This window comes from Neofelis nebulosa, chromosome 7 (genome assembly GCF_028018385.1).
Source record: "Neofelis nebulosa isolate mNeoNeb1 chromosome 7, mNeoNeb1.pri, whole genome shotgun sequence".
Lineage (NCBI taxonomy): Eukaryota > Metazoa > Chordata > Mammalia > Carnivora > Felidae > Neofelis > Neofelis nebulosa.
The window spans coordinates 143,614,662-143,635,965 of NC_080788.1; the positions used below are offsets into that span (position 1 = coordinate 143,614,662).

The window sequence follows — 21,304 nt, forward strand, 5'->3', positions numbered from 1 at the left end:
CCTCCCCCGTTCATGCTCTGTCTCTCTCTGTCCCAAAAATAAATAAAAAACGTTGAAAAAAAAAATTTAAAAAAAAAAAAAAAAAAAAAAAAAAGAACTGGCCCGTGAACGGACTGTGTGCCAGCGAGTCCTTCTCTGTGAGGAGAAAAGTATGCCAAGAAAGAGAAAGGCACTAACCCGGCAAAGTGACAGTCCTCGGAGAGAAACTACAATTCTGTCTCAAGCTGTGGATGGAAACCTTAACTGGAGAACGAAACCAACAAACCATATCCTAATGTTTCACAAAGGGAGAAAAACATTCACCAGACCTAAAGGCCATTTCCGATGTCTCCGACTCAGCCGTGGCTGAGATGAGGCCCTGACGTCTGCATCTGCTTGTTTAGAAGGCAGCTGAGCATCCTCTCCTTACCCCATGTAGTCAAGATCAGAGAAGATGAAAGTCTTGTTGATGTCAAAGCCACAGGCGATGATGTCCTTGGCGTTCTCCACGGCGTAGCCGTAGGCCTGGTCCAGGGTCAGGTCTTTCCACAGGTACTTCTCATCATCTGTCATCTGGATGACCAAGGGTACGTTAAACACATCCTGCAGCCACCTAGGACACACCGGGAAAGAAGGCTACCGTCTCGTTTCTCTGTTCTGAATCCGAAGACACAGTCCCTGCTAACAATGTATGGCAAAACTTTCTCGTCTACACAACCGCACAGTGTCATGCTGTGAAATTTGACCACTACAACCGATTAACTTGGAAGGCCCTGCATTCAGCTTTGTACTGCTTTACATTATTTTGCAGGCTGGCAACTGTTTTAGGAGGTAGGTATTATCACTCCCTTCCTGCAGACGTGGAAATGAAGGCTCAGGGAAGGGACTCTGCCACGGTCACAGGAACAGGAACAGGAGGAAACAGGCTGGCTGACCCCATCACGCCACGCTTTCTAAAGTGACACCAGGAACAAAGTGAACAGAAGCCAGAAAGGTACCAGTCCCCTCACACCTTGTTTGTCTAACGAACACAAACTAGGGCTGCCTTGTCATTCTAGACATGGTTTATAAATAACATTCCTGGTTTACCAATAGAAGTGAAAAAAGGTACCCGATACAATACTTACTTTGTGAAAATAAATGGGATGAGGTGACCTACATGCATTGCTTCGGAAGAGGGGCCCCTGCCCGTATACAGGTAAAACGGCTTCTTATTTTCATAGGCATCAAGGATTTGATTCATATCTCTAAATGAAAACGGAGAAAAGGAAATAGTGTGATTTTCTGAAATAAAAATTAAGGCACTGATGCTCACTGGGAAATGATAGAGAAAATACAACACAGATAATAGTTAGAGTTTGTTATCCTTGGCACTTACGTTAGAAAAATGACAGGAAATGTCTACTGACATGATTTCTCCTGTGTTTGTTTTAAAAGTATGAGACACGCAGGTTTGGAATAAAAGATGCATACAGTTGGGCAGCCAGTGGAGCCCCTTTGGAATTTTCAAACATCAGTGTGCCCACGTCATCTGCTTTCCTGGGAATGATGCCAAGCCAGCCCTACACAATCCCTTGTTTAGGACCCCAGCCCTGAGACTCCGGAGACCCAGACGGGGAGGCTGCAGGGCCCTGCACAGTCCTGACTCGGGGCTGGGAGTGAAGAACATGCATGGGGAGTATAGAGGTCAGGTCCCCAGCTGCAGATCTGATTCGGACTCCCCCAGCCAGGCTGGGACCAAGTGTCTTCATCTGGGAGTCACTGTGGAATCATCGGCCCTCCCCCAGGACGGGGGTCCACAGACAATGCGCATGAAGGGTCCTCCCTCCTGATTGTGCAGAATCACCTGGTCATATTGCATTTCCCTGGACCCTACCTTCAGAGAGTCTGACTCAGTGAATCTGGGTGGTATCTGGGAATCTGCATTTTTAAAAAGCTCCCTCAGTAACCACCTCATTGGCAGGGTGTGAAACCACTACTCCAGCGTGTGAACGCTCTTCATTTCTGGACAAAGTGTCCCCAAATAAAAGAGGTCTGGCTGGGAGACCCCACGCAAGAATACTCTAAGAAGTGACCCCTCCTCACAGCCCACACCAAGGGTTCACAGCGTCCATCTTCGGGCTCACAGGGTCGTGGGGACTGTTTCTTTGTGCTTAGCTTCTTTTACCTCCAGGAAATGATCATACACGGTTTTTGAAATAAGGAAAGAATAAAAAAAATGTAATTTTGGAAGAAAAGAGTCTTTCTTTGGTTCTCACAATTACCTTTTGTGGGCTTAAAGAAGCAAGAAAAAAATGTAGCTGTCCCACGAGCTGTCCTTGAAGTCTCTGAGAGCTCCCCGAGGACTGCCCTGGGGGCCAGGCGCTCTTAAGGAGCACAGGGAATGGACTGAGGCTTGCAAATCGAGCTCAGCTTCGTGAAGATAGTTTCCAGCAGGTGAAGGAGCCCAGGCGAAGCCCACAGTTTGCAGCTTGACAGCACGTGCTACCTCTCCCCTAACCCCCCATTTTGCAGATGATAACGTTAGAGGGGCATTCTCAAATCTGACAATGGCCAAAAGTTGCAAGTTCCATGCCTCCCCAAGCCAAGAGCCTACAGGGTTACTCCCAGAAGTAAACAAGTCATATGGGCAGCGAGAACTGTAAAATGCTAAGTTTTGATTTAAGATCAACAAAACTGGTAAACCTTCAGCGAAAGTGACCAAGGTGGGAAAAAAAGTGCGAAGCCTCTACTAAAGTCAGGAATGGAAGAAGGGACGTTATTACTGACTTCACAGGAATAAAAAGGATTATAAAGGAATGCTAAGAACAATCGCGTGGCCACAAATGAGACAACCTTGATGAAAAAGACCAATTCCTAGAGAGAAACTACCAGACTGACTCAAGAAGAAATAGAGAATCTGAACAAATCTAGAACAAGCGAAGAAACTGAACTAGTAATCAAAAAATGACCCACAAAGAGCCCAAGACCAGATGGCCTCATCGCGGATTCTATCAAATATTAAAAAAACAACAATCGACAGCAGTCCTTCACAAACTCTTCCAAACAAATTGAAGAGGGAATACTTGCAAACTCATTCTGAGGCCAGGGTTATCTCGACACCACAAGCGACAGAAAACTGCAGACCCTTGTGATACAGATGCCAACATCCTCAGCTGCTAGCAGACCAAATCCAGCAACATATAAAACGGATGATGTATCATGATCAAGTGGGATTTGTCCCAGGAATGCAAAGTTGGTTCCACCCACAAAAATCCATCAATGTGATACACCCTATCAATATAAGACACGATCATCTCAGCAGACTCAGAAGAATTTAATAAAATCCAACACCTTTCATGATGAAAATACTCAACAAGCTAAGAAGAGAAGGAAACTTCCTTAACATAATTCAGGGCATACTTCGGGGAAAACCCACAGCTAAATGTAAAAGTAAAACTTTTGGAGCAAATCTTCATGATCTTGGACTAGGCAACAGTTTCTTAGGACACTAAAAGCAAAGGGAACTGAAAAACAAAATAAACTGTATTTCATAAAAATGAAAAAGTATTGGGTTTCAAAGAACACTCAATAAAGTGAAAAGATACATACATAATTGGAGTATTTGCAAACCCTATATTTGATAAGAAACTAGGATCTGAAATATATATAAAAAACTCTTATAGCTCAGTAATAAAAAGATAACCTAATTAAAAAGTGGGCAAAGGATCAGAATATTCTTCAAAGAATATGTAAAAATAGCCAATAAGCACATGAAAGGATGCTCAACATCATTAGTCATTAGGGAAACATAAATCAAGACACAATGAAAAACCACTTCAGGGGCACCTGGGTGGCCCAGTCGGTTGAGCGTCTGGTTCTTGCTATCAGCTCAGGTCGTGATCCCAAGGTCATGGGATTGACCCGCATCAGGCTCCTTGCTGAGCTCGGAGCCTGCTTGGGATTCTCTTTCTCTCCCTTTGCCCCTCCTGCCAGCTCCTGCCTGTGCTCTCTCTCTCCCCCTCTCAAGGAAAAAAAAGAAAGAAAAGATAAAGAAAAACCACTTCCTACCTATGAGCATGACTCTAAAACAAACACAAAATAGAAAACGGTAAGGGTTGGTGAGGATGTGGAGAAACTGGAATCCTTGTTTGTGCACTATTGGTGGGAGTACAAAAATCACAGCCACTGTGGAGATCAGTTTGGCAGATCCTCAGAAAGTTCTAGAACTACCTTACGATGCAATAGTTCTGTTCCCCCACACCCTGAGAGAACTGAGAACGTATGTCCACACAACATACATTCTCTCCAGTGAAGAGAACCCAAATGCCCAGCAAGCGGTGAACGGATAAACAAAATGTTGTGGGGCGAATCTATTCAATGGCACATTATTTAGGTATAAAAGGAGTGAAGCACTAATGCACCCGGCAACCCGGAGGAACTTTGAAAACCCTGAAACGGTGGTGGCTGGGGTGGTGGGGGTGGGGGGATGGGGTTTCTTCCCGGGGTGGAGACGTTCTGGAGCTGGTGGCGGTGATGGGTACACAACCTTATGAATATACTAAAGACCACTGAACTGTGTACTTGAAGAAGGTTAATTAAATCTTAAGGTAAAAGCTTTGATTATATTCTGTCCAGAAAGAGGGCTGAGTGGGGCGTGGCGTTTTCCGCACACGGAATTTTAAGTGTTCCGGCAGACGGCCGAGTGCCATCCTGCGCGCTCTCCCACAACCACGAAGTGCAAGCACAACAGAACAGCCCTACCATGGACCATAAATCCCGTGAGCAGAGTTTCAAAAATGAGCTACAAGAACCCTTTTGGAACCTGCCCATTTTCTGATGCAATCTGCGTGGAATTTATAGTAGGAGGCAGGGATAGTCTGTTCCAGGCACACTCTATTGGTTTCTCTTTTGCCATGACTCACGAGGGAGCCAGTACAATGGCAGGAAGAGGGCGCAGTTTCAGGAAGCCTCTTGCTTATCGCGTGGGAAATGTTAAACTTGGACATACTAATCTCTTTTATCTTATGACATTTTACGATTTTATAGTGCATAATCTAGCGTGAATCTCATCTGCCGTGTATGTGACCTCCACCTTGTGAAGTGAACAGCTCACAAATGAATAAAGTCGGGGCCCGAGGGGGAGGGGACAGGACATGAACCCAGGGCCAGTTACTGACAGGACAGAAGGCGGACCCCAGTCTTCAGACAGCTGGCTATCATTTCCCCACATAGCAGGCAGCCTGCAGGAGGGATCTCCTAATCATGCCTGGAACTAAAGGGAGAGGAGGGTGGGAAGCCCCTGACCTGTGCGAGAAGAAGATGCTTCTGCGCAGGAAGCGGTGTGGTTTCTGCCCGATGGCTCTCTCTATCCGGTTTACCAGCTCTTTGTCAATTTTACTGCTTCCGAACCGAACTGGAAAAAAAAAAATGGTAATGAGGAAATGACTATCTTAGGTGGTGTGGGGTTTGGTGATCAGGTATTACCGAAGGGGAAAAGCTGGTGATCCGTGTACAATCCTAACGAACTCAGTCCTCTCCAGGACTTTTGCTCCTAGTCCCTACCTCAACCCCAATCAAATGCCGTTCATGTTAACAATGACAGCTGAGACGGCAACCAGCAAAACAGGAAACAAATTACAGAATAAAACGGTGTTTTGTCTGGGATTGGATTTTGATGGGAAACATATCCAGAATTCAGCCTGCCTAGCAACTTTTCACCTCCACCCCCACCCCCCAGTTGCTAATTACGGGGGACTTTATGTACACTGACAACCATAATCTTAATATTCTTTAGTTGTTGGATTGAACTAGCATCTGTCTACCAGTGAATTTCCCCCCATTGGTAGTCGATACTTAAATTAGGAAAATGGCTTTCAACTTTGATCAAAACATTTTAGTAATGCCCCCTCTCTGGTGATTACCAGTGATCTTGGAATACGGACTTCCCTGAGCAGGAAGCCCTGTGGGGAAGGGCTGGCCAGTGGCGACCTGTCCCCTTGAGGAGTCACCCTTCTTAAGCAGACTTCCAGCTTTTCAGCTCCACAGTCAATACCACTGGAGGAGACTTAGGTGATCCATTTCTGACTTTAAGCATTCAGTGAAAGGTGATTTGAATGACTGCAAAGATGCCATTCCAAAAGACCTTTCCTGAAGTTCTGAATTGCTCAAAAAAAAAAGGAGAACGCTTCCACTAACCTATCTACTATAGATCATTATTTTGAAATAAGTTTTACGTTGTTATTTCAGTTGAAAAGAATCCTTTGGGAATATAATGCACGACCAAAAGATTTTAGCATCTATTTTTTCTTGCCATTGAAGCTTGACTGGGTTTATAATTCAAGAGAAAAAAACACCAACGAGATCAACTAGTGACCAATGGGATCACTTCTAAAAGTTGGGGCTTCTCCCAGGACGTACCAATGAGCTTATCATAGTCAATGCCCTTGGCACTGCTGGTCTGTACCGTCCATGGGTCCACAAAATCCTCTTCAGCTTCTGTGGCACCCAGGCCACTATCGTTCCCAGGTGCTGGGTTCCCTGGAGGGCAGCTGGCTTTGTAATCTTCCCCCATGGCGGCTTTGTAGCTCATTTTTAACGATAACAGCATCTGTACTGCAGAATCGATTTCATCCTGGACAAAGGAAATAAGGATGAAACCTAAAAATACTAACATGGCTAACATTTTGCTGAACGTGACTGTCGCGTGGCAGGCGCTGTGCTAAATGCCCTCACACACGTTACCTCCTTCAGTCTCAAGACAGCCCTCCGAGGCAGGCAGCATCACTGTCACTGTGCTGTTCCAGTAGGACTCTGACACTCACAGAGGTGAAGGAGTCTGCCCAGGGACACACGGCAAGTCACGGGCCCAAATATAGTTCACTTCTGCATTGTTCTAGTGGATCTATGTAATCTACGGATTACCACCACAAACACTACCGGATGAACGTGACATGATATACACTGTTATTTACGACACAGTGAAGACACTAAGGACTTCTCAAACACCACCGATGCCAGAGAACGTGTGCGGCAAGCTCCCTGGACCGAGTATACGGAATTCTACATCGGACCTTGTTTTCCTGTGCCACACAGTTGAGACGAGTATTTGCGGCAGCTTAGATGATGCCACCAAGGATGGTAATGGCAACCCTAGACACAGGGAAACAGATAAAGGCAAGGAAAAATAGAGGCTTTCAAGTCATAAATTAAGGAGGGATGTAGTGGGAAACAGTTATATTACTGTAGTTTGGAGCCTTATCAAGCTGTCCAAAGTGTTTGCATACTGAGTGCTTTAAATAAGCAGAAGGAAAACAAATGTAGACTACATCCGTGGGTACTCTGGAGATCTATCAAAGCCCTTCTGCTCCAGAAGCCCACACTAGCCACCCATGAAGGCTGGCCTCTGAAAGAGCAGGCCTAATTAGGCACATTAGTCATGCTATGCCCAGAGCTCTGCTCCTGTAATTGGCCTTGCTGGATTAGATCACAAACAAAGAATATACACAGTCCAATTTGCCTGCCAAGGGAAGTACAAACATTCCTGTTTAGAGTTTACACATAATGTTCCATAAACTGGGTTTCCTGGTGGAGACACCACACCGACCTCCATCCAGACGTCACGGTTGCATCAGGAGCAGCCCCGGGGCCACAGAGAACTGACAGCTTGGGGAGATTCCGCAGATACAGATTTGAGTTTCAAATTCGGAAACTACCTGGAATTCGTTCTTAAAATGAATTAGAACCGTGGGCCGAATAACTCCATGGCTAACCCTCAGAGAAGAGATAGGATAATTGCCAGGCTGCATAGGTGAGTACGTTTTACTCATCTCATTCCTGCAGCGCCTAGGTTCAGTGCAACCACATAATGTTTAGCAAGCATGATTTATCGAATTATCTGTGGGAAGGATTAGCATGCTTTGAAGTACACTTTGGTCAATACCCTTTTATCACCGGCTATGTTGACATTTAATACTCTATCTGCTCGAACTCTGCTTGCAACCCGGAGGCTCTTCGAAAGTCAAACATTCAACCAGTATCCCTACTCGAGAACTGTCTGCAGTCTGGAGTGGGATTTAAACAGACAGACAAGCCTGCCGTGTGGGTTTTCTTGTTTCCTTAATCTAACATGGAACAGGACACTGAAACAGGACTTAAAAGCTGACTTTCTAGGGGAGAAAAAAAAAAGACTATACACAACCTGAATATATAAAGCTCCAAGACAGGCAGAACTATCCATGGTGGAGGCCTAGGGTGGAGGGCAGAGGCAGTGGCTGAAGGGGCCTGAGGATGGCTTCCGGGCGCTGCTGTCTGGTTTCCTGATGTGGGCACTGGTTACATAGGTGCGGTCATTTTGTGAAAATTCAGTAAGAGGACTGATTACGATCTCCATACTTTTCTGGTTAAATGGTGCACTTCCAATTAAAAAGTTTACTTAAACTAAGAGGACAAGAAAAACGACTGCTCTCTAGCTTAACCTTTACAATCCAGTGCCATTTCTTGTTTTGTTTTTGATTTAAAAAATTTTTTCAACATTTATTATTGAGAGACAGAGAGAGACAGAGCATGAGGATGGGAGGGGCAGAGAGAGAGAGAGGGAGACACAGAATCGGAAGCAGGCTCCAGGCTCCAGCTGTCAGTGCAGAGCCTGACGCGGGACTCGAACTCACAAACTGGGAGATTATGACCTGAGCCGAAGTCGGGTGCCTAACCGACTGAGCCACCCAGGCACCCCTGTGTCCATTGTCATTTCTCGAGTCCTGCTCAAACTGTTCATGCTCCCAGCCACTGTCTCTCTTCAGAGCCCCTGGATTCTGACCTATCCCCCCAGGAAACACCCTGCTTTTTAGTGAACTGTGGCCGAAAGCAGGGGGTCTTATCCCCCTGGTACATGGAGGAGAGAAGAATGGTGAGGACCCCAGCCTACACACATGGCAGAGACGGCTGAAGAAAGAACTCCCGGTGCCCTCGCTGTATTGGTGCTCCCAAAGTGGCTCAAGTATTTGCACAAAGTCAATTTCTAAAACATCAGGTGTTCTATCATAACACATTCCAGAGCCAAATTTACTTCTGAGTTTTCCCCATTTTGCTCGGACTTCATTGTGCAACCTCTGATCTCTCTCGTTGGTCAGCTGATGGCTTAAGTCAAAGAACACACTAGGAAGAGTAATTCTAAACGGTGGTAAGTATCGTGTGTTTAATAATGAACACAACCGGGGTCACTAAGAATTACTAACTAAAAACACTTCTGAAATGGCATTCATATTTAGTATTAAATAGGTAAAAATACCACTGCCAAGTTTCCAAGAATGGGTTTAAAGAGTAAATGAACAACATTTGGGCCCTTTATCTATTTCAAGGTTTTTAAAAACAACTTCTTCGCCTCATCCACCAAGTCCCACCTGATGTGTAAACCTCTGTCTGTGAATAACCAACTCCTTGTTTTGACATCACTGTCTCACAGTACCACTTATTTCTTTTAAGATACGATGGTTTACTCGGGGTCCAAAGAGTTGAAGTAAACTGCCAGGGTGGGCGGGAGATGGTTGATGCCATCGGTGGAGGACCCAGGAAGCGGTCCTGAGAAGAAGACAACCGGGGCTGGAAGTGACGGACGAGGAAGTCACGGAGAGGTAGCAGCTGAGGGTCCTAAGAGTGGAGGCATCGCAGCAGGAAAGGCAGTGCCTCCGTGCATTAGAGACGCAGACGGAACGGATTACACTCCTGAAACCTCGCAGCAACAGCAGAGAGACCTTTAAGAAAGGCGTAACCCCGTGAGGACAAAGGCAACAAAAAGAGGGAGTCAGCAACAAGATTTCGGAAACTGCAGAGCTGCTGGATGGACTGGTAGCAGAATGTCGTGAAAACACCGGAATTATGCCGCTGGGGAGTCCTGGGGCTGGGGGCTGGGGCATCAGTGGAAGTGAGGGGGAAAGTGGGTTCTAGAAACAGGAGCACAGGTTGAAAGTCTGTTTAAGAAACAGCTGGTCGGCTCTCTGCCTGCGCCCCGCCCCCCCCCCCCAGAGGCTCTGTGCCAGGGAGGTGGAGTTAGAAGTATCTAGATCAGGGGCACAAGGCACTGAACAGGGAAGTTCAGGGACAGCCACACAGCCCAGCCCCTCTGTCCTCAGAGGATATCAGGAAAATCATCACCAAGATCTCAGAGATAAAAGGTCATTTACTGTACCTAGGAAACAAGAACGGGTTGCTATAAGGAAAGGAACATTCGAAAAGCAAATGAGCTCATGGAAGTTAAAAATGACAGGATAAACGAAACACGATAGGAGGATTAAGAGTTGAGGAGGGAGTGCCTGGCTGGCTCAGTGGGTGGAACATGACACTCTTGATTTCAGGGTTATGAGTTCAAACCCCACGTTGGGTGTGGAGCCTACTCAAAGGGAAAAAAAAAAGGAAACAGAAGAAGTTAAGGAAATATATCTGAAAGAAGAGCAACAAGAAAACACAATGGAAAGGAGAAGTTAAAAAATAAAATAAAAACAAAAACAAAAACAGAGGGGGCCAGCTTCTGGGAAAAAAAGACCCACAGAGAACAGAGAAAACAGGAGAGAAGAAATCAAAGACATAATAGAATTTCTGAGAATTAAGGGTCCTCTTTTTTTTTTTTTAAGTTTTTTTATTTTTGAGAGAGAGAGAGAGAGAGAGAGCGAGAGAGAGAGTGCGAGCACACACACGAGAGTGCATGGCAAGCCCAGTGAGGCCCAGGAGGGGCTCAAGCCAATGAACCACGAGAGTCTGCCCTGAGCCCAAATTGGACGCTTAACTGACTGAGCCACCCAGGCGCCCTGAGAGTTAAGGGTCTTAAGTTTCTAGTTATAGTAGACAAAATAAAGGTACTTTGAGACATGCAAGTCCTCCCAAATTATTTCTTTAGCGCTAATTTTTTCAGAAAACTATTGGAGGATCTGCTCTGTCAAGGCAGAGTAAACAAAGGCAGAGTAAGACACAGGATCAGGAAACAGGGAGCCCACAGGGGGAGGGAAGGGAGAGACAGCTTTTCAAGAAGATGAGCTACAGACTGGCTGGTGTGAGTGCCCTGGGAGGAGACTCACCCGGCTGGAGGGGGCCCGGAGCCCCATTACCATTAGTACACAAGACGCTGAGCCAACAGGAATCTGGACAAACATCAACTCCGGGGCAGGAAAGGCAAGGCGCCTGGAGTACACTCAGTGGGTCAGCTGCCAGCAGCACTTATGTGGTCAGAAGAGCATCGATGCTGACACTGACTGACATGCGTGGGACAGCAGAGGGATGGGAGGTGCCGATGGAGGTGCTAACTCCTCTCACCCACACCTGAATATCGACAAGAAGCAATGTAAAAGTGTGATTTTTAGAGAAATGGGGGGTACCTGTCAAAGAATCCGCTCAAAGAACTGAAATGTTTGTTCCTGGGAAAAGAAAATGGAACAGGAAAGGTGGAGGGCTGCTGAATTTCGGAGGCTTTTGTTTAGACCACACGCACGTCAATAACGGAGAAAATAAATTCATAGTCAAAAGACCTCAGTTATTGAGGGAACAGAGTCTTGGGAACAGTCTGCTCCCGGGAGACATAACCCTAGACTTGGCCCAGATGCACGTGCAGCGAACCCGACAAATCCCATACCTGTGGTGCCTTTCCAGCTTTGAGGGACCGTACGAGCTCCCCCTGAGCGGCTATCCTGTTGAACAGTTCCAGAGGGGAGGCACACCCCTGTTCACCGTTGGGCACGTCCGCCATCTTCCAGGACCCAGGTCTCTAGCTGGCTAGGGCGTTGGAAGATTTGCTCGGTGGTCCAGACAAAACTGTGGGGGGCAAGGGGGAGAAGGGGGGGAAGACCGATTAACCAACCACTGCAGCTGTTTTCCCGCTCATGCATCTACCTAGTCCTTCGCCTTTCCAACAAGGATGCAGGAGTTACAAGAAAGGGCATGGGGGAAACAGCGGTGATAAAGGCATCGGCAGGAATTTGGGGCCATGAGGGAGAAAAGAGGAAGAGCAAGTGCAGTGAGGAGGACTGACGGAGGGGCTGGGAGTTCAGGGCAGCAAAGGAGGACCCCTAACTAAGAGCATGTGAGCCTCACCCGGTGCCCAGCGCACAGGAAGGACGCGTGTTTGTTCAGGGAGCAAACACCAAAGTGTTTTAACAAACCTAAGTCCACTAGAGCTAAAAACATTTGGCAGACTGCTATTTACTCTTTATCTTAATTGTGCCGGGGATGAGTTTCCAGGCCTTTGCAGCCGTAACCAACATACGGCTGAACAAATGGCTTTCTCTGCCAGCCAGCTGCTCTGTTCTCAGCTGAAGCGAGGTGGGGTGGAGGGCAGGGCCTTATCTGTCCCGGGCTCCAAACGGGGAAAAAACTATACACAGCCTGACCATTCTACGTGCCGACTAACTTCACTGCAGACCTCTGAAGAAGGTGTACCGGCACCTTTTAGTAGTTACTATTTTCTGTTAGCCTTGAAAAAGGTGGGACACAAGGCAGGCCACCCAGTGTCGCCTTGGAGCAGAGACCAGCCGCAGTCAGTCCCCCTTTGGGTTAGTGTCCGCTTCCTCATCTATCAAGTGGCACCATCAGGAACCTCTCCACCTACCTTGAGGGCTGCTCTAAAGAAGAAATGAGGAAAAACCAGCTGGTAGCCTTTCGTAAACTAAAACAAGACATACACCTATTACGAGTACTGTCGTCAGGGTTCCGGGGCTCGGCTGAACCCCAGCTCCGTCTATGACTTGCAGCTGTACCTTGAGTGAGGACAGGACAATGACAACGGGCTGTGCCAGAGCAGCTAACTCCCGGCACCTCCGTACCTGCTACTTTTCTGAGCACCTTATACACATTCACTTGCTGAAGCTTCACGGCAATCCTGTGAGACAGATCAGTTGTCCCCATTTTACGGATGAGCCAACCGAGGCACAGAGAGGTTATGAAACTTCCCCGAGATAACACGAGCGGTAGAGACGGGACATAAGCTCGAGCAGCTGCACCTTACACCCTCCAAAGCTGTCCTACACGTTCCCTGACTGCGAGGAGTCTCAGCTTCTCGACCGTGAGGCGCGGCTGACGGTAACCCTACCTGCGGGATTGGTGTGTGGATGGAGTGTGACGGTGTGGGTGAACAGACAGTCCAGGACAGCATTAGCCCCGTGGCAGAGGTTCGATCAATGACTATTTTGTGTCTAACTGTTTAAGTTTTTTTCTATTAACTCTCTGAGCCAAACACACAAACTTGAGGGGTAATTTTTTTTTTTTTTTTTTTTAAGTAAGCTTCACGCCCAGCACGGAGCCCAACGCAGGGCTTGAACTCACAACCCTGAGATCAAGACCCAAGCTGAGAGCAGGCCGAATGCTTAACCGGCTGAGCCACCCAGTAAACACTAACTTGTGGGGTTCAAATTCACGACCCCACGATTAAAGAGTTGCATGCTCTACCAAATGTGCCAGCCAGGTACCTCAAGGGGTTATTTATTTATTTATTAATATTTATTTATTTTCGAGAGAGAGAGAGAGACACGGAGCATAAGCAGGGGAGGGGCAGAGAGGGAGGGAGACGCAGAATCCGAGGCAGGCTCCAGGCTCTGAGCTGTCAGCACAGAACCCGACGTGGGGCTCGAATCCACGAACCGCGAGATCATGACCTGAGCCAAAGCTGGATGCTTAACCGACTGAGCCACCCAGGCGCCCCAGGGGTAATTTATCTTTTATCAATTTGCTAAATGTTTACTTAAGAAGCATATCAATTTTAACTAGGCCAATTTTTATATAAGTCAATCAAACTGTAATACTGAAACCAGGATGAGACAATAGTCACTTTCTTTTCCCCCCTTGCTGAGAATCACCTCAATTCCCAGAAAAGGAAGTTGGGTGAAATGATTGTTTCAGATAACAAAGCCCCAGTTTAGGGAAGCCTATAAAAAAGAAATGCGGAAGAGCCTCTGAGGAGCACCTGTGAGGACAAACACTGAGGCTCGTATCAGATAACAATCAAAGGGACGAAAACCACTCCTAGCCACAAATGGCCAAACATCACATCCCATGGCATAGGATATGCTCTGCATCAGCAGATGAGAGGCTGATGGCCCAGGGAAGTTAGAACCAGCCCCTGAGGCTCCACTGCCAGGGTAGCTGAGCCGGGACCTGATGCCAAAGCTCCTCTAAGCCGCGTGCTCTCTCAGGATTCCAGCCGCTCCCCCTGCCTGGAATGTGATACCCTCCTCTTCACGCACACTTCCTGTTATCTTAGGAATTCGGGCCTCAGCTCTTTTCAGCAGCTCTTCCTGAGTCCTGCGCCTCTGGGGCCAAGCCGATCCCTCTGTCGTCGGTGGTCCCCAAGCATTTTGTTAGTAACTCTACCAGGGCACTCACACCGCATTTACTTATTCACGTCTTCTCCACTAGACAGTGAAAGCAGGCACCGGGCTTTCTCTTCCATGTGCTTCTAGTGCCTCCTGTGCAGCAGTTTATCAGCATTTATTGAATTAATCAGTCTCATCAGTCACCCAGTTCAATCTTCACCGTAAGGTTTCCATCCTTATGTTATCTTCACAAGTGCTTTTCCCACTTTAAGGTAGATTTCCCCCACGTGGACTTTAAACAGCCTCATTTTTTTTTTTTTAAACATGCCACTTTGGCAAGTTGATTATTTAAAAAAAAAACTTTTTTAACATTTATTTATTTTTGAGAGTCTGAGAGAGACAGAGCGTGAGTGGGGGAGGGGCAGAGAGAGAGGGAGACACAGAATCAGAAGCAGGCTCCGGGCTCCGAGCCGTCAGCACAGAGCCCGATGCGGGACTCCAACTCACAGACCGTGAGATCACGACCTGAGCCGAAGTCAGACGCTTACCCGACTGAGCCACCCAGGCGCCCCTAAACAGCCTCATTTTTAGCATCCTATCATGGAGCTGAGCCTGCCAGGATTTGGGAAGGGCCAGGCTGATGGCATGGCACCCACTCCAGGTTTCACACTCCCAGTTTGGTTTCTTTCCCCACTACTAACATCTGCCTACCATCCTGGTCACTCTCTTTGGAATTCCCTTTGGTTTATCCCGGTCCTTCCGAACACACGGTGTCTGCCATAAAAGGAAACTGGTGACAGCAGTAAGGTTCTAAAGTCTGTGGGTAGGGCTAAAAGCAAGTACAGACCAGAATTACCCCTAAAAAATTCCTAAGGAAAGCACCAGGTAGGACAACTGGGTGAGGCCCGGACAGATAATCTCCCCACTACAATGGAGCAGATCACTGTAGAGAATCAGCTAGATGAATGGGGTCTGTGCTCAGGGTCCGCAATGTAGGGAAAAATATGTCTTTCCATAGCAAAATTCCATTTGAGAAGAAGCACACGGGAGCTAAATCCGATGAGACAACAGCAGATGAGGTCTCCCCGCTCTTGTGATGGGGAGGCAGACAGTGCATGGGAACCACCCACACGATAAGCTGTGCGTGTGTATGATGCAACCTCAGTGATGAGACAACAGAACAAAACCTCTTCTGTTCCAGGCACCCACCCATCTACCACCGTCTCACGTGCACGCTGTCCTTTTCTCTCCCATCTAGTTGACACGATCTAGAATGAAGTTTAACTTCGGAGGTTTTTACCCCAGAGTTCAGCATGCCTGAAATGACATGCACGCTAGCATACGCGTGGTTTTCAGCAGAGCAGTCAGGTTCCAGAGTATGCAGGTTACTTCTGCAACGGGGTCTGAGATGCCAAAAGCGTACAGACAACTGTCTTGGTGTTTACTGCTTAAACTGCAAGGAGGGCTTTGAATCTTTGTACGTATATATAGAGAGAGCGAGAGGTGGGTGGGGGAGAGAGAGGCAGAGGGAGAGCGAAAATCTTAAGCAGGCTCCAGGCTCATCACAGAGCCTGACTCGGGGCTCGATCCCATGACCCCGGGATTGTGACCTGAGCCGAAATCAAAAGTGAAACGCTCAATCAACTGAGCCACCCAGGCAGCCTTGAATCTTTCTTAAGGAGAGTTGTCTTATCTGCTTAACAAATCCTACGATCTAAAGCAAAGAAACAAAGCTATCATCTCCTCCGAAAAAAGTACTGGGACTGGAAAGAGCAGAACTGCATACTCCATAGCAGACCACAGTGCACCTTTAAAGAAAAAGTCAAGAGCTCTTAAAAATTAATTCTCCATTCCTCTTTTTAGAGAACTTGAATCTTGGGCTCATTTTGACAGGTTCCGCTGTTCCGGAGGGGCTTAACAGGCACCTGGGGAAACTGGCTGCTTTTGGGATGAGGAACAGAAAGTAACAGAACTCTTTAACTGAAAAACAGGACTTGGGCCATAATGAAATCATCTCACAGAGGATCAGAACACTCCTCAATCCGGGGGAAGGGGGCACAAACACAGCCAATTCTAGAGCAGCCGGGAAGAGCAGACGACCCAGTAGTTTCTGGATGCCTGGAATACCACCAGGAGGTGGGTTCCCATCGCTCACATCCTGGCCCGGGAGTGTGGGTGACAACAGCTTTGTTGTTCCCAGAGGACAGGAAAGTGACCGGTAGAGCAAGGAGTTCTTCAACACTTGGAACCCTGGGACAGATTATGTCCACCTTTTCTTTGTTAAACGCGGGGAAGAGAGGTAATTTTCCCTTTCAAATAATAAAATGTACGTGATCTTCAAATCTCCCCTTCAAATAAAACACATGTGACGCAAAGAAGACGTCAACGTGCAAGAAGCCGGCCGAAGACAACTGGCGTGTCACAATGAGAATGCTGACACGTTAGGGTACCGACGGTGTAAGGAGTCCTCGTCAGGGAGAAACAGGACAGCCAACACAGAAGTGTGGCAAGTCAAGCTACAAACCCAAACAGGCAACTGCTCCCCCGAGATCTCCATCCCCTGGGGAAGCCGTGAACCACATGAACTTGGGTCAACGGGACGAAATACGATGCCCGGTCGGTAAGCCCTGATTCTGGGAGAGACCACTCCTCACCTCCCCTGCCCCCCCCCCCCGCCCAGGTTTCCAGCACTTTGGTAAAAGGCTGGCAAAAAAATACCAATAAGCTCCAAGCCTGGCAAAGATGGCAATACATACCCAGGTTGTGGGAGACACTGCAGAGGTGGCCACTGGTCACGCCGGGCAGTTGAGGAGCTGAGACTGCCCTGTACAGCCAGCGGTCTTCTTTAATAGTCTTCCCCTGTTTCTTTCAGTTTCCTTTTTAGCAAAAGGCTCTTCTCTGGGGTTTTTTTTTTTTTTTTTTTTTTCCTGTTTACCCCACTCTTCGGCTATTTGCACGTAGGGTTGGGTTTTTTTTTTTTTTTTTTTAAAGAAATCACTCAGTTTCTCGGAAACACTTGAGATTCTTGACCAACCTCTTTGAGGAGACTGTCCAATCAGGGGTGGGTGGGGTGGGCGGGGTGGGTGGGGACCAATGAAACCCTCTGGAGAAACGAGTCATTGCATCAGCCACCCCATACATACCCTAGACTGGCCTCCGTATAACCTCTCCACCCTCTTCCTCTTCCCCACCCGAGCATCAGTGTGAGTAAGTGTTATGTGTAGCCGTGCAGAGGCCGAACGGCGACTGTGCCTTCCCTGCAGGTGTTCACTGAGGCAGCGCAATGCAGTGGAAAGATCATGAGTTCTGGGGTCAGACGGGCCCGGGTTGCAATCCCAGCTCGGGCATCTCAACACCTTGGGCAAGTCACATTACCTCTCTGCTTCATCCTCAGTTTCCTCATCTGTGAAATGGGCATAAAGAAGCCTCCTAACTTTACCGTGGAGGGGACTAAGTACGATACCAGAGGCAAAGCCCCCGGCACGTGGCAGAGCCCCGTTAAAAGTGGGGGCTTCTCGCCATGGGGACAGGGAAGAGGTAGGAGACGATGCAGGGTCGGTGCCGGCAGGAGTGGGCGACAGACGGGGACGCCGGCGCTGGGAGGAAGGGGGCGAGGGGCGCCGTGCCAGCCTCCGCGCCCCTCGTGGTGCCAGAACCCGGCGGGCAGCGAGCCGGGCTCTGAGGAGGATACTCCGGGCCCTCGCCTGCAGGCGGCTCCGGGAGGGCCAGGTCTTCCGGCACCGCCCCGGCCTCCCGCCCTCCCTCATCCCCTCACTTACCGGCCCAGCCGGGCCCTTCAGCACCGCCGGCTCAGCCACGGACGGCCTCCTGGGCGTCCTTGGAAACTCCTTCCGGCCGGAACCACTTCCGGCCAGGCTGCACCCTCATTGGCTGTTCGCGCGGGGGCAGGACGGAGGCCGCGGGTGATTGGTTGGAGGCCCCGGCACCCGCGGAACGCGACTGGGCTGCGGGGTGCCGGCGGGACTGCCTCCGGGAGGACCGAGCGCTTCCGGTGCGTGTGGTGAGCGGCGGGCCCGGGGGCGGGAGGGGGCTGGAACCCCGCGGCGGCGGCGGCGGTCGGAGAGCACCACACCCCTCAGCGCGGGCCTTTCCCCGTCCCTCGCCCGTCCTTCATCGCTGCTGCCTTCCGGATGCGCGGTGCTCTGGACCAGCCTCACCTCCAGCTCTTGACAGCTCGGCTAACTTCTATTCATCCTTCAAAACCCATCTCTGGTCGTATCTTCTTTGTTGCCTTCGTCGGTCTGTAGCCTCCGGCGCAGGATCCGTGTTCTGTGTTTAATCGCTGTACACACCAGACCCAACATAAGGCTTGGCACAGAGTAGGTAATCAGGATATGTTTGTTGAAGGAGAATATCCTATTTCTTTTACTTTTCTCTGTGCCCCCCTCCCACCAGGTTGCATTTCACAAATATTTCTAGATGCTGGGGATCAAGCAGTGAACAAAACACAAGGAGTCTTGTCCTCGTGGAGCTGACGTGCTAGTGACTCTCAGGGCCACTCCCCCGTTTTGTAGCCTCGTTTCTCCAATGCTCTTACCTTTCTCCCTGTACCTCTTTGTCTTAGTTGAACGTCCCCACACCATGAAATATTTTCCTTTTTTTCCCCATTTGCCTTAGAAACAAAAAAGGCAGCACTTTTCCCCCCTAAAGTTTCTGTTGTTCCTGATGTTACCCATTCTTTCCCACTTTCGCATGTTTTTCTTGAATCACCCTTGCCTCCTTCTCTCTGGCCCCATTTGATTAGTTTTGTTGTTTCATTCTCCAGTGCTTCTCACCACCTCTGTTCCCTCACCTCCTCCAGAGCATCAATTGCTCGGATGTCACCGTTTGTCTTAGGTCTGCCTCGGCCACCCTAGAGGAAACTGCAGCCCCAAGCTCACCGCCACCTGTACTGTCCTGTTTTACTTTTCTCCTTAGGATTTCGTACTACGTCACACCCTGTATTTCACCTGATTATGGTCTGTCTCTCCCGCCGGCATGTGAGCATGGTGAGCACGGGGCATCCTTCACTGTATCGCTTGCTACGGTGTGCTTGGGGTGGGGCTCGGTGAGTAGCCCATGCTCCATCAATATCGAATAAATGAACGACGCGTCCACGAAGCAGGTAGTGTTGGGAGCCTTATCATCCACCCTTCTGCATTCATTCAGTCCTTGCTGCCTTGCCTTGTTAGGAAGTGGGCTAACGGGCCCCAGCCCCACTACTCTCTGATCTTTTACTCTCTGATCCAGCCATCGGCCTCTCTTTTCTTTAAGTTGACCGCTGCAGAAAACCAGGTGGGCGGGATTCCATCTCACGGCTGGGCACAGACACCCTGCTGGTGGGAACCTGGTGGGTTCCCTGTGACAGGAAGGAATGGCATGCCGTGGTGTGTGGTGCTGTGCACAGGAGCCGAGACAGGTGAGAGGTCTCATCAGGATGGGCCTCAGGACCAGGCTAAGTATGTAGAGAACAGAAATGCCAAGTTGTTTGCAGAGCACAGTCCGTTAGTTTATAATTAGTCCATTACATTAGTTCTGCTTGAGATACGCTGGCCGGTTATAGAAGTTTTATTTTACCTGCCTAGATTGGGCTGCAGGTGGGGGTGCAACTTTTGGAGGAGGTAGACTACAGACATTTGTTGAATGAAGACGTAACGTGTCAGGCCGTGGGGCCCTTCAGGTGATGGGTACCCTTTGGTACCCACCGCCCAGGGCAAGAGCTGGGTGGTAGGCTGTCTGGAGTGGCTTAACAGAGGACCCAGAGGGAATCTCTGGCGCTGACCTGACCCCGTGTGTGGGAGTAGGGGTTCAGTGTGGTACAGTAAGGTAGGGCAGGGTGGGGCGTTCTTGGAAGTTGGTGGGTTGCCAAGTTTTAGCGCTGCTCCACTGCGCCATCTGCTGTCCTGGATGTGCTGGGCATCCCTGTCTTCCTCCTGACTGTGCTTCGTCTTAAAAGCACTGAATGGGGCAGAGAAAGACAGATACCCTACATGAGTTTTCACTCATATGTGGATCCTGAGAAACTTAACAGAAGACCATGGGGGAGGGGAAGGGGGGAAAAAGTTACAGAGAGGGAAGGAGGCAAACCATAAGAGACTCAAATACTGAGAACAAACTGAGGGTTGATGGGGTTGAGGGAGAGGGGAAAGTGGGTGATGGACATCGAGGAGGGCACCTGTTGGGATGAGCACTGGGTGTTGTATGGAAACCAATTGGACAATAAATTATATTGAATATATGTAAAAAAAACATTGAATGGGACTCCAGACTGAAGTACTTCTTTCTAGAAACTAGGTGGCAGACATTTATTGTGTATGATGGCTCAGAATTTCAGGAAGAATCTTTTAAAGAATTTTTAAAAAGTTTATTTATTTAGAGAGCGTGCACGCTTAAGTCGGGGAGGGGCAGAGAGAGAGGGAGACGGAATCACAAGCAGGCTCTGCACTGTCAGCTCAGAGCCTGATGTGGGGCTCAGACTCATGAACTGCGAGATCGTGACTGAACTCAAGCGAGGTGCTTAACTGACTGAGCCACCCAGGTGTCCCAGGAAGAATCTTATAGAAAGGGGAGATTCACTGCTGTGTCAGTGTGTGTTTGGAGTGAAATTGGGGGATTCAGACCACACCTTCAAAACTGGGGGGGATTGGTTGCTTGAACATCCTAGTCTTGTGTTGTGGGTCTGTCTCCCCAGCTGGCTTGTTGTTGAGACAGGATATCTAGGCAGTGGGGGGCGAGGGTAAAGGAGGGACTGGAGGACTGGAGCACAAGGGGTGGAGGAAGGTACGGGTGACGTGCTTTTCCCACTTGGTGGGTTCTGGACCTCTTCCCATTTCAGTATTTTCAGACCTACCCTCAAAGGCCCAAATTGATCTTACGAAAGACATCTTAAAGTCCTGAATCTTTCTGTCCAGGCAGCCTATCTCCATTTAGTCGGGTCCTCTTTTATGTCTTTCAATAAAGTTTTAGTTTTCTTCCTATAGATCTTGCTAATTTTTTGCTAAAGTTATTCCCAGATATTCCATAGTCTTCATTTGAAAAAAAAAAATATGTATCTT

At 48.6% G+C, this 21,304-nt stretch overlaps 2 protein-coding genes and 1 long non-coding RNA gene across 13 annotated transcripts in view; 1 reads left to right on the top strand and 2 right to left on the bottom strand.

The window, feature by feature from the left end:
* WARS1 (tryptophanyl-tRNA synthetase 1) overlaps positions 1-18,143 on the bottom strand; it is a 31,904-nt gene extending 13,761 nt beyond the window's left edge. The window contains exons 1-6 of one of the 2 annotated variants that reach the window (XM_058740717.1): positions 18,029-18,143; positions 11,579-11,757; positions 6,379-6,592; positions 5,266-5,374; positions 1,107-1,226; positions 410-592 (exon numbers count right to left, since the gene is read on the bottom strand). In XM_058740717.1, the coding sequence (XP_058596700.1) occupies positions 410-592; positions 1,107-1,226; positions 5,266-5,374; positions 6,379-6,592; positions 11,579-11,692 (740 nt within the window). In that variant the 5' untranslated portion in view covers positions 11,693-11,757; positions 18,029-18,143. Of the gene's footprint in view, positions 1-409; positions 593-1,106; positions 1,227-5,265; positions 5,375-6,378; positions 6,593-11,578; positions 11,758-17,005; positions 17,163-18,028 lie in introns of those variants that run through there. The other variant, XM_058740716.1, reaches the window with a different exon arrangement.
* Positions 9,136-11,572, bottom strand: LOC131518110 (uncharacterized). The gene is made up of 2 exons (XR_009264918.1): positions 10,140-11,572; positions 9,136-9,710 (listed from the first exon to the last, which is right to left on the bottom strand). It is a non-coding gene; the product is annotated as an uncharacterized LOC131518110 (long non-coding RNA).
* Positions 18,132-21,304, top strand: part of WDR25 (WD repeat domain 25) — a 140,310-nt gene continuing 137,137 nt past the window's right edge. For 2 of the 10 annotated variants that reach the window (XM_058740711.1, XM_058740712.1), the window contains exon 1: positions 18,285-18,589. The gene's annotated coding sequence lies outside the window, so the exon portion shown is untranslated. The other 8 variants (XM_058740706.1, XM_058740710.1, XM_058740714.1 and 5 more) reach the window with 8 other exon arrangements.